We start from the raw sequence: 12839 nt of genomic DNA on the forward strand, positions 1-12839 counted from the left end.
ATGTCGGAGCACACACACAGGTATCGAGGCACACACACACATCTCGAATTCGGATCAACGGTGAGATAACACGGTTACAGAGATGATCTCTGTACCCGGTTGTAGAGATCTCGAGTCCTTGAGTATTAACTCCAAGTACTCTTAACCTATTGATCAGGTTTAGTTTTTTTTTTATATAAGCAGGTTGGTTGGGCGAGCAAAGACCTTTCCTTAAAATATCTAAACACTCAGCACCTTCATAATAAATAAATAAACTAAAATGAAGTCCTCAATTGAAAAAAAAACAAAAACCCAACTTCAGCTCAATCAAAATAAGAAAACCCCCCAAATTGAAAACCCTAATTTCCTCCAATGGCGTCAAAGAAGAAATCAGAAGGAATTGCATTACTATCAATGTACAACGATTACTCAGAAGAAGAAGATGAAGAAATGGAAGATATTGTTCATTCAAACGAACAAAATATCGAAAATTCCGATAACAAAATTCCAGTAATTGAAGAAGATGATAATGATTCAATAATGATAGAAGAAGAAGGAGAAGAAGAAGAAGAGGAAAAGGTGGTTTTATCACCAAGCCCATTACTTCAAATTCCAATAACTTCTTCACCCCCATTGGAAGTGGAGAGGGTAAAAAAGAGATCTTTAGCTATTGTGGATTATGGGCATGATGAAACTGCAATGTCACCTGAACCTGAAGCTGAGGTAAGTTAACAATTTGGTTTTTTTTTTTTTTTTTTGTCATTATCTCTTTGTAACACTTTAGTTGAGTTTAACAATTATTTTGATTGCAGGAAGGTGAGATTATGAGTATTGGGCATGTGATGGTTGGGGAGGATATTGAAGCTGTAAATGGTATGTAAAGTTTTGTTATTTCAATATGCAAATGGTACACATTCAAGTTTATTATTACAATATTCTTATTATAAGATAAGGAATGCATCTTATAAATACTCCAGTGAAGGAATGTTATTACAAACCTATACTTAAATAGTTGAATACTTTGATCTTCTTCGTACCTATACATAGGGCACTTCAGTATCCTGGAGGAGGCCGTGACCCCCCAGTTAGCTCCAGCCCGATCAATCATGACTGCTTTAATGACACTGGAGTCAGTTCTAAAATTTCTCTATTCCAAATGAAAATTCACCACTATGGGAGTCATGGTACGATGGTGGAGTATTTAAACATTGCTCTAGGCTTTTCGCCTTCTCAAATGTTTCCTTCGCTCCTCTTTGGCCATGTTCATGTTTGTCTCAATGTTGTCAAAAAAAAAAAGGTAATAAGAATTAAAATTCTTTCTTCTTTTCTTTTATTTATTTATTTATTATTATTTTTTTTGTAAACCAGTGGAATTGCTTATTCAGTACTCAATCTTGTACTCCAATGAAAAGATTTGTCGGGATCTTATGTCCTTAGAGAATTGCTCATATCCCACTTATTAGTGGGTTCTTGGTGGGCCTCAATTGTGGATTTTGTTTAACTTAGCATCCTCAATTGGTTTCCATCATGCATCTTTTCCTGTTTTCAAATAGTTGTTTTGTTGGATTTCAGGTATCAAATACAAGATTTGATATCAATCCATCATTCTTGTTTTGTCATTTGCAAACATGTCCTTGATGGGGATGTTAGGCAGGAATTTGATGACTCTATGATTAGGGTTTTTGTCACTATTTCAGATGATATAAGTGGGGTTCCTTTTTTTTTTGGGTAAACTAACGTATGGAGTGGGGTTCTATTAGGGACTCCAAATCACCAACTGGATCCTGCATTAAACATCTTATCTATTCCCCTGTGTCAATAATGAGTTTTGTTTTTATAAAGAGAAGACTTCAAATTAATGGGTTTGGAACTCATCCCATCATTCATGATTTGGCTTCTGGTTTTGCAATGGCGTTTTCAAGTGGGGACTCATGTCAGGGGTCAACTGACTTCATGGAGTCCGGATATGTCGAGAGCAGCTTTGTGCTAACAAGGCTATAAGATAGAATGTCTTTGACCATACAGAGAACTAGCATGCTGCATGGCTACACCTAGAAACATCACAATTATTTGTTTGTGTGTGAGAATCTAAAGACCAAAAAACTTGTATTTTCCAGCTTGATGTTTTTCTTTATTTCGGCGACATGCTACTCTTTGAGTTTCGACTATAGAAATCTGCTGTTATGTTGGGTTGGATTTGTCATTTGTGTATATAATCGAACTTAATAGATAATGCCATACATGAAATACCACCCTAATTTGTATATTAACTTACTGTTATGCAATTAGATAGTAGTCATATATAGTACTGATCAACAAAGTAGCCTTATTTATCTAATATATACATATTTCAAGTCTTAAGTATATTACATTGAAAGTGGAAGAAAATTTATCATATCGCTGTGTTGTTGAGTTTTCACCTTGGACCACACATGTGTTGCCTTGATTTCATTTTGTGTATATATCTTGGCAGAGTTCTCGTCTTCGGTCTCTCTGCAATCGACGTGGCTTGTTAGTCGCCACCTTTTATATTTACTTTCTACTATGTAAATATATAATTCTTAAGATTATCACCTGTTTTATATATATATTATTGGCAAACATGTTTTAAATGAGATCAGTAATTTTTTGATGCTGGCGGGTTTAACTCCCAAACTTCTAGTATTATCACCCAAAGATTTTACCGACTTTGCTAGTCGGCACCTGCTATCTTGATACACTTACCTCTATTTAAATTACTCTTAGAACTTTCAATCCATTCTCAGATTGATACACCTCTCAATCTCTCATGGATAAAATTTCCTGTGTTTGCTACTATATTTTTCGACATAATTTAAACTCATATATAATTTGCGCAACCAATTAGCATGTAGCTGTCACTTATGAAGTAAATTTCCTTGTGATCACAAAACATTTAATCTTGGACATACTAATTCAAGTTTTCAAAAATACAAAATTGAATAATCCTATTCGCTCACCATTACTAGTGGATATATATGTGGCCAAATTTAATGGGACAGCTGTGTAGAAAGGATAAGTGAAGTGTAGAGAAGCGGTAGTCGGAAGGAATCTTCACTTTGTTACTAGCATAGGTTTGTAATAAGCATGATGTAGATTGTTAATGTGTAAGGAATAAGTTTTTGTGACATTGGGATACTAAGGTTACAAATTTTAATTGTGTAGTATAGAGACATGAAACATATGGCTAAATGAATATTGTGGTTGAATGTCACTTAACTTGATAGTACTCAAGTTTGATTACAAGAGAAAGCATGGCCGAAAATATCATCCGATATATCGATATATCGGCGATATATTTCATTTTTTGAAGGGTCCGAAATGGATATATTGAGATAAATCGGACAGATATATTGACACAATTCGGATCCGATATATATCGGATTTTCCGATATATCGATATATATCAATCGATATATCCGATTTTGATCTTTGACTTTGTTGACTTTGACCAATTTTTGACTGATTTTTTTATTATTTTTTCTGATATTTCCAATATATATCACTATATATCGATATGATATTTCCGATATATTGACACATTTTTTTTTGACCGGTCAACAAAAAGAGATATATCCATCGATATATCGACATTTCCGATATATTTTGTTTTTTGAAGGGTCCGAAATATCGAGCGATTTCGAAATATTAGGCCTTGAGAGAAAGTAATTCAAACCAGAGGTATTAAACCGTTTGTAATTTTTACACCATTGTAAGTATTGGAGAGTTCTTACGTTCTTAAACATTGGCCATTTTAAATATGAAATACTATCGTGCAGCTGAGACATAGTGGTATGAATGTATGATGGCGAGTTGGTGACATTAAAGCATTAACATTAAGAAGACAAATTATGATCAGCGAGTCTCATAATTCTTTTTAGAGTCAGTTAATAGTGTATTGATCAATTTTGTGAAAAGCTTTCATTTGGTATATAAGGTAGATTGTATTGACTGTGATGTTTGGTGCTTCTGTGTTTTCATCTCATTGCACTGATAAAAGGTTTGACTGGGTTAATGGTTTTAATTTTTACAGTTTGTTGCATTTGCAGGCAATGTTCAAGGAAAAACACCTCCTGCGACATCCCTGACGCCAAATATTCAAGCAAGTTCCCCTCAGACTTCTGAACAACCTGAGCCTTCAGAGTCTGACAATGGTACAAGAATGACTTATATTAAAATGGAATCAGAAACAACTGTTACCGAGGAAACTATTATGGTTTCTGTGGAAATACACAATGATGCAGATCCTTTGGAGAATTTTCTCCCTCCACCGCCCAAAACCATGTGCTCTGAGGAGCTTCAAGTAAGTATCGTTTTTGAAAATAAGAAATTTCACAAATGAAAGATTAGACATCATGGTTATATTTGGAAATTTGCAATTACATATTTGTCTAGAGCTTTATATTTCTTGTGTCTTATTTTCTTTTGATTCTAGTTTAGGGCTTCTATCTCTCGACTTGCAAAGCTACGATTCATCAATACTGTTATTAGAAAGTTTTCTGTTGGAGACCTAGAGCGGACCCTTTTGTCTGTGGATCACCGATCTGTGCATTTTTTTCTAGTTTATTCCTCTCAAACTCTACTGTCCTAGTCCGAGTTTGTCATTGTATTCTTGTTGAGAAATAGTGGTTAATTGCCTAAAGAATGAGATCGAGTATTAATTTATTATTATTATTGATAATCTATTCTTTTGCTGAATTTGTTTAGCAAGTATAAGGTCAGATTGATTTTTAAGAAAAAGTGTAGCTTAAAAATAGGGTATTTACATGTGTACGCGTTTATGAGGCATGTTGTAATTCATCCAATCACCTAGGCTATGTTTGGATAGCAAACTTCGGACTGGAAAATTAAAAGAAACAAAGAGAAAAGAAGTTGGTAGCCATGTTTCCAGGTAGGTTCTCAGAGGAGGAGGTAGCTTTATTGCCATGTTTGACAGGGAGATACCGACTTCCCTTCATCCGAAAATGAAGTTGCTTTCGACTCCTTCAAAAGTGGCGATAAAGCTCTCTCGTCCTCCCCTTAAAACTTAGCGAGAACTTAGTTTCTCTCTATTTTCCATGAATTTAGATTCTTCGATTAATGAAACACTGCAATAGCCAACTATCTGAAAATTTGCTAGGACTCAAGTAGATTAATTGCCGGCATTAGTTGTAGTGCAAGTGACTGCATATTGATGAAGCAGTAATCTATGAGAGTCCTGGCTAGTTACTGCCATTTTTTTAAAACCATTGCATTAGAATATGTCATGAAGTTATTCTTGCTGCTATTGCGCCTTTATCGAATGTTTTGTGTTATTACAATCTTCTTAAAAAAAAGATGTCTTCTTAAATTCCAATAAGTATTACCTGTGTAGTTTGTCTACCCATTTTCCTATCTGAATCTTTTTTCTTTTCTTCCCAGGAAAAGATAAACAAGTTTCTTGCACTTAAGAGCCGCGGAAAGAGCTTCAATGCTGAAGTGAGAAATAGAAAGGATTATCGGAACCCTGATTTCTTGCTACACGCAGTGAGGTATCAAGAGATAGATCAGATAGGTAGCTGCTTCAGTAAAGATGTCTTTGACCCTCATGGGTATGATAAAAGCGACTACTATGAGGCAATAGGTGAATAGTCATCTTATATCAGTTTTTTACAGTATTTTGTACATTGGTTTTCCTAATACATTATTTTTTTATCGGTAGGAAATTCATATATTTTACGCTGTAAGACACTCATATTTCCAAAAACTAGCTTTGACAGGTGTTGTTGAAAATTTTGAAATTGGGAATATATATGAATTTGCTATGCAGTATATAAATATTTCCTTTTTTAAGCGTCAAAGATTATATCTAGTATTTTGAAAATGTGCTACAGTATGAAATTTTCACTTAACCAGTGTTCATAATTTTGCACGGTGGTTCTAGTCCAATCCATGGGTTGATGGTTTAGATGCTTCCTAGTTGGTTTCGGAAGTATCAAAAGTTTGGATCTCCTTGGGACTAAATAATGTTCAGTTCATTGTTTTCATGTCACTTGGTGTTATTCTAATTTTTTATATTGGGCAAAAAGTGATGGATACTCGTAGAATGTGTAGTGTGATGGTTTTCATCAGATACAATGCACTTATTCTTGTTACATATCTCTGTAATCCTGAAATCTGCCAGTCTGTGTTCCTCTGTTGTATCGATAGATGCTGACATAAGGCGTGAACTAGAGAGGAAGGAGCAGGAAAGGAAAAGAAGTCAGAGGCTTGATTTTGTTGTTGGAGCGATACATCCTGGGGTAGTAGCTCCAACTCAGAACATTAACATGCAAAGACCAGGTTCGAAATTTTGTCTTTTATACGTGTGGATATTCTTTTCAGAGTGCATCTAGTACTGGACAATCTTCCATTTATAGTTTTGTGGATAGCAGTAAATCCTTATTAACTCCAATCATAATTGCAGCTGTACCACCCGTTGCTTCTACGGGATCACTTTCACTTCCAACAACAGCTGATTCAGTGGCAAGGGACAGTAGGCAGAGCAAGAGGTCGAAGTGGGATAAGGTTTTCACCTAGCTTACAACAGATTATATTTATCTGATTAACATAAGTAGAGATAAAATGCCACTCTGAAATATTAATTATATTTGTGTTTCAGGTGGATGGTGATAGAAAAAATCCTCTACACATTGGAGGACAAGATGCCATATCCGCAGCTGCAGCGCAGGCAGCTGCCCTATCTGCTAGTGTGGGTGCTGGATATACCGCTTTTGCGTAAGTTGATCTAGATTTACTGTACATGTCCTCAACCTCTCTCCTTTGCAATCAGTCTTACCTGGAAATTCTATTTCTTAGTAAAAATAATGGTGTTATATGCACATTTACTGTAGTGAATGCTTGAACAAAGACAAATGCCATTATAGCACACTCTCTTAAACTTCTTTGTACAACAAATTTGGTTGAATAGAATCAGGAATTATAATTGCTATAATAAAATAAAACCTTTACATAGCAGGATTGCATCTGCAACAGAGCACGAGTTAGGAGCTTTCTGACTAGTCAACGTAACTATAGAGTTACACCAATTTATTCTCTGATGGTAACCAGATTTGTGGCTCTTGTATAGCATTTATCCTCTGTATAGCTTTCATTTTCGACTTTCAATGGTGTCCGCTCTCTTAGGTTGCAATACTTGCCAGTCCTCTTTTGTTTTGGTTTTCCTCTGGTTTCCTTCATATTCTTCTCAAGGAATTATAGAATAGTGCATCAGAGTAGAAGCTTCCTGCATCATGTTCCTACCCCTGGTAGTCTCGGCCCTGTCTAGATGTCCCGAAGGAGGTTTCATTACTGATAATGATGAGCCCAAGGTGGTGTTGAGGGGGGCAGCCACTCCCTGTAGATTTGAAAATGGTTAATTACCATATTAGTGGTTTCAAATATACAATGCCTGCCTCCATGTAGGGTACATACTTAGATTCCTGGATCCATCCCATGTGTGTATTCTTTCATGTTTCCTGGTATTTTGAAGTTGCTTATGCGAGCTACACTTTTAAGCAATATATATATATATATATCGCTTAAATGCCCATGCCAATGATGCCAATATACGTCGTGTGAGTGTGCATATTTCTCATTTCTTGTAAGCGCCCCCATATTAAGATCCGGGGAAGACTGTGACCCCATGCCTTTCTGCGGTTTCCTTTTCTATCCGAAGATCGTTCATGTACAACAACCTTAACCGCACAAGCCTGGGCTGGGCCTACCTCCATCCCTAGAGGAGCCGTATGAGGTGGAAGCTCCACGTACGGTTTTGAAGCCGAGCCTTTCCAGCAATGGGGCTTAGGGACTGATATGAAGATTGGTTTAGGTAGGGCGGCCAGCCTACTACGGGCACCTGTAGGGATTAGTGTGTGAGACCGCGATCCACAAACTGACGCATGGGACTCACCCCTTACTTGGGAATAGAGAGGGGAAACATAGCATGTCACAAGAGCAAGGCGAGGTTTGGAACCCTACTGCGGGAGGGACGCCTCGCGAGCCGGGCTTTTAGAGATGAGGCCTTTTGGCAAAGCCAAGTCAATTTCGGGCCACCAAACCCTGCAACTGATGAAAAGGCCCTATGGAGTAAAGGGAAGCGTGTACGTTGTCACACTCCCTGCCTTCCAAAGGTGCCTAGAGGACGGGCCAGACGCAGCAGAGCGACGACCCGGGAGCGGATTCCCCACCGGCAGGGGGACAGGAGACGGCCATCTCAAGGCGCATCACGACCTACAGGCAACACTGGCGAGACCTGGGAAGGCAACCCGATTGGGAGTCAGAGGATCCATAGTACCCGCAGCCTCCCGGACTTTATATTCATCATTTTTGAAAGTGAGGGGAAGGGATCTCTTTTCTGCAACGGAAAAAAAAACGGAGCAGATTTGACTCGGCACAACCTAATGATACATCCAATACCAATGATCTTTGTTCTAGAAAGCTATACAGGCAACAACGAACGCGGTTTAACCCCCGGCTTCCCTTTTATTACTTCTTTCACGACGAGAGAACCGCGTCCGCATCAGTCGAAGTGGTGGAAGGCCCCCTGAGTCAAAAGGAGAGCTTATGTGCACCTCTCTCCAAGAGATAGGATTCGGGATCTGAATCGGCTGAAGGAGAGTGAAGAGGGGGCTATTTCCCAGCCCACGGGAAAGCCTCTTCTTTCTTTAATAGACTTTCCATAATCATGGTCTTCCATTCCCTACTTGGACTGCGGATCAGTAGTCTGGATGTTTCGTATAGAGATATCTCAACTTCTTCTATCTCATGAAGATATTCTATCCATGAACCAATCTAGCAGAGAGAAAGGAGATGCAGGGGTTAAGGAAGTATGAATGACAATTGGTTGGAGTACCTCATGATCGATGGAATGGCAAGGGATAGGCTGAAGGCGGCTGGGCCCATCAAAGGTTGATCCATGAGCAGGACCGGGAGTTTACTTCCTTGTTTGGCGGCAGGTCTTCAAAGGAAGTTCTTCTTAAAATGCATCTTTATAATCAACTAGACCTTTAAATAGGTCTCTTACTATTGAATATAAAAAGTGTGTGATTTCAGTTGTCCTGTTCTGAGCTAAAAAAAAGAGTGGGTTTGGAACCTCATACGATGATTCACCCATCCCTAGGATGGATCATAAAGGCAGGTTTCGGTGCCTAGGCCGTGGCTATAGAATAAGACTGGATCATCCCTACTGCTGGACCAATTCGACATTGAACTTTGATATTGGATCTCGGATCCTGGGAATCCAGTATGGTTGTAGCTGCATCAACAGTCCGGAACTCCCTTTCACGATTGAGAGTGGGAGATCTTCACACTTATCACCTGACAGAGCTACCAACAAACAATGCGCAACGGAAACCCGGGCCTTTCTTGATAACGTCCCCTTCCGCTAACCTACCACACGATTCAGTCTGGTAGGCCAATTCGAAAGAAATAGCCCACCAAAGCCCTAATTGCCCAGGTGCCCATATGATATCCAATCGTTAACGCATCTAAAGGCTTAGTCCTGTTCACCTTTTTGTAGAATAATCCTAACGTGACGATGAAATCTTTCTCACAGGGTCTTCATGATAGAGCTCATCTTCCATTCTGACCGATTGTCTCAGGTATACTAATTCACGACATCAAAGTATTCGCCCTGATATAGTTTCAAGATTCATAGGGATCACTGACGCGGAGTTGGCTTTTTCTTGTTTAGGTTCCTTGTCATACTCCTCTTCGTATAGTGCACCCACACGTCCTACGAACAGCCTATTGATTCAACAAGAAAAGGAAGTGGTATAGGCAGTTAGTTAAAGACAGGAAGATCGCTATAGGCTTTGTCTTCCACTTTTGCTTGAAGTTTACAGTTCCGCGGTTGAAACCTCACTTGCTGAGGAATGGAGTTGTCAGTAAGCAGCAATCTTCCTGGGTAGATTTATTCGTGCATAGTCTTATCGCCCAGGACTCTTATGCCCCAGAAAGACGATCTGCTCCTCCTCGTGGCCACATTCTCTTCCCATTCTCCACGTCGCTTTCGGACCCATATACTTCCTCTATTTCAGCTGTATAGAGCTCACGGAAGGTAGAAGATCAAGATGTCTTGCCCAAACAAAGCAAACAATCACATTCCTACCAGAATGAACGAATGCCCGTATCCTTTCTTCGTGGGGAGGATGGGGGAAATACCCTATAACTACCGGTTAGCTTAAACCATGGCTGAATCGGTCTAGATAGAGCTACTTACCTCAATAAAGAATAAAGCCTACTTCTGAAGCGCTTTCGAAAGATCGTATGTGAGCAAAGGTCTTAGATGGGCAAAAATGAATAGAGTTCGTCTGTCGAAAAAGCCTCACCCGGGTCACTTATGGAGCTTTCTTTCGTGTTCCGGCTTTCGCCCCTTCGTCAATATAGAGATGTTCGTCCGCATCAACCATAATGGGAATTCACATAAGAGAACATCCTTTCATCAGCCGTTCTCTATCAAGAAATGGGCTTTCAAGCTCTCTTCTTCTAGTGAATTGGGTCTACCCTTACTATTAGATAGAAAAAAGAAAAAGAAGTCATGGGCAGGTCCGCTCAGGAATCTACTGAGAATTATGCTCATGTCCTATCTATTAAGGATTCGGTAACACCAAGAAAGAAAGCAAAAACCTTATCTTAACAACACCCTTATCTTCCTAGCAAATCTCCACACCAACACTCAATCGCCGACCTTTCACTCCCCTAGTGGTAGAATGTAGTCAATATGGATCAATCTTAGAGATACTAACTAGAGCTCATGCTGAGCACGGACCAAATGCTTGATGTATCGATCCCTTGGCGTTGGCTTCTTAGTCTCTTTCCAATGGCTTTTCTCTCAGTCTTTCTCTTTCAATCAAAGCTACCACAAAGGAATCGGTACGCAAACTCCTCGAAAGAGAAACTAGTCAACCTTCGGAATCCCTCTTTGCGAGACTCTTTGTAATATGAAAAAAGAAAAGTGCTTTCTCTCGTTACCTTACTTCACACCCGACTTCCTTTATGCTCGACTTTCTTTATGTAGTTAGTTATAGTATGAGTTCCGCTCTATCTTTAGTTAAGAGAAACGTAATTGATTATATATGATAGAGTTGCTTGCTTTCTGTATTTGTATAAATCGACATTTCGAATTGATTTAGATAGAAGAAAAGAGTGGAATCCTGACCTTAATCAACTTTTCCGAATCTATGTATAGGAGAGAGTCTGAAACCTAACGAATAGAAAGGGGACGTTCAGTCCTTTGACTTGACTTTGACTGATCGAAATTGATAGAGGCAAAGTCAAGATTTTCTGAGTGCTCCGTGTACCGTAAGCGGGAATACCAATACAAGAGAAGGGTCTCAGTAGCGGCATATCAACCATGAATCACATTTATGGTGAAAGGAATTCAACTCTCGTCTGAGTCTGAGGCGGCCAAGGAAGAAAAGAAAGTGCATTCTCGCCTGAAATCTATGTATTTCGGCCTATCCTAATGCCCATGCCAATGATGCCAATTTATATTAACTTAGAGGACAAATGAGTATAATAAACTTTAGCTATAAAATGGGTTGGGCGTTTGGGGGTGTGAGTTCATTTCAAATGTCATTGCCTTTTACTTTGATGCTATCTGTATAAGATATGTCTAATATTGTGTGGTAAACATTGATATTTTATTGAATTGGTATCCATTATGACTTGCAGACAACAAAAGCGAAGAGAGGCGGAAGAGAAGAGATCTAGTGAAAAGAGAAGATCGTGAATCACATTTTTGAACTTTCGAGCGTAAAAGAGATACATGTCCTTAACGTTTTTAGTTATAGTCAACAACATTGTATGTACATATATACCACTTTCTGCAATGGAGGTTTTAAGTTCTAATGAGTTCTAACAACATTATTAAGCTCGCCCCTTCTCATTCCTATGACGGTGCGTAGTAAAAGTCAATGATGTGGGTGGCTGCTAAAGGAGAACCTTTAATGCTCGGACACACGCTGACGCTATAGAGTTGAGAAGTGGACTTATCAACAACTCAACGTTCTCTTTATTTATGGTGTTCCGATTGTAAAAAGGTATAACATGACTTTTAGTTATCCTTATTGCTCTCTTGTAAGCTAGAATGTTTTTTTTACAGCAAGCCCGACTATTGAGAGTTTGAGACGTTTTACCTTGGAATTGTAGATTGGCTTCACTAATGATAATACGAAGTAACTCTGTGGAGATTTAGTATTGTTCAGGCGAAGATGTAAGTTTCTATTTCATGCCCAACACATTATTCCTCCAATCGCATCACTGTTTGAGGATTATACTCTATACCTTATTTGCTAAAGAATGTACTGAACAACAACAATGAGTCAATGACGCGGCTAGAATATGATATTCCTAAACTGTAGGTACTTTGTTTTTTGAGTTTGTCATGCAGGCCATATTATACAATCTTAATCACTATGTAGATGTCTCCACCTTGTACAATGCAACATTTTTTTATTTTATTTTTGTTTGCTGGTTAAGTTTCTGCTATATTAATGAATAAGAAAAAGTACAAGGTGATAAGTGTTCCAAGGATTTCTAGGTTTACAGATCCTAGAATCCAAAGAAAATGCATCAATTAAGAATTTACAAAATGCAAAAGATTGTAGAAGTAACCATTGATTATTTTTGACAATTTGTGAGGTACATCATTCTTTCTTGGCAATTTGAGTAATGCTAAAGTATGCAGGAATTCGCTACTTGGGCTGCTGTGTTTTATTTCCTTAGTAAGTTTCTCCCGGTTGGTGTTGGGAGTAAACAGAGGGTGCATTGAGGAGTTGGCTGGTGTTTCCACTTTCCACCACCAAACTGCCTCTCAAAAAGGAGTTGGCTGGTGAATTGAC

The 12839-nt window shown here is 38.6% G+C and overlaps 1 protein-coding gene across 1 annotated transcript; it reads left to right on the plus strand.

Moving 5' to 3' along the window:
- Positions 1–275: 275 nt before the first annotated feature.
- On the plus strand, positions 276–12202 carry LOC147478173 (transcriptional regulator family protein). The gene is made up of 8 exons (XM_086585033.1): positions 276–702; positions 792–852; positions 4047–4300; positions 5398–5599; positions 6166–6297; positions 6422–6522; positions 6617–6732; positions 11671–12202. Exons 1-8 carry the CDS (start codon positions 352–354, stop codon positions 11726–11728), a joined length of 1275 nt encoding a protein of 424 aa, XP_086441159.1. The 5' UTR covers positions 276–351; the 3' UTR covers positions 11729–12202.
- The last annotated feature ends 637 nt before the right edge of the window (positions 12203–12839 follow it).

Source organism: Coptis chinensis, chromosome 9 (genome assembly GCF_015680905.1).
Source record: "Coptis chinensis isolate HL-2020 chromosome 9, ASM1568090v1, whole genome shotgun sequence".
NCBI classification, from domain to species: Eukaryota; Viridiplantae; Streptophyta; class Magnoliopsida; order Ranunculales; family Ranunculaceae; genus Coptis; species Coptis chinensis.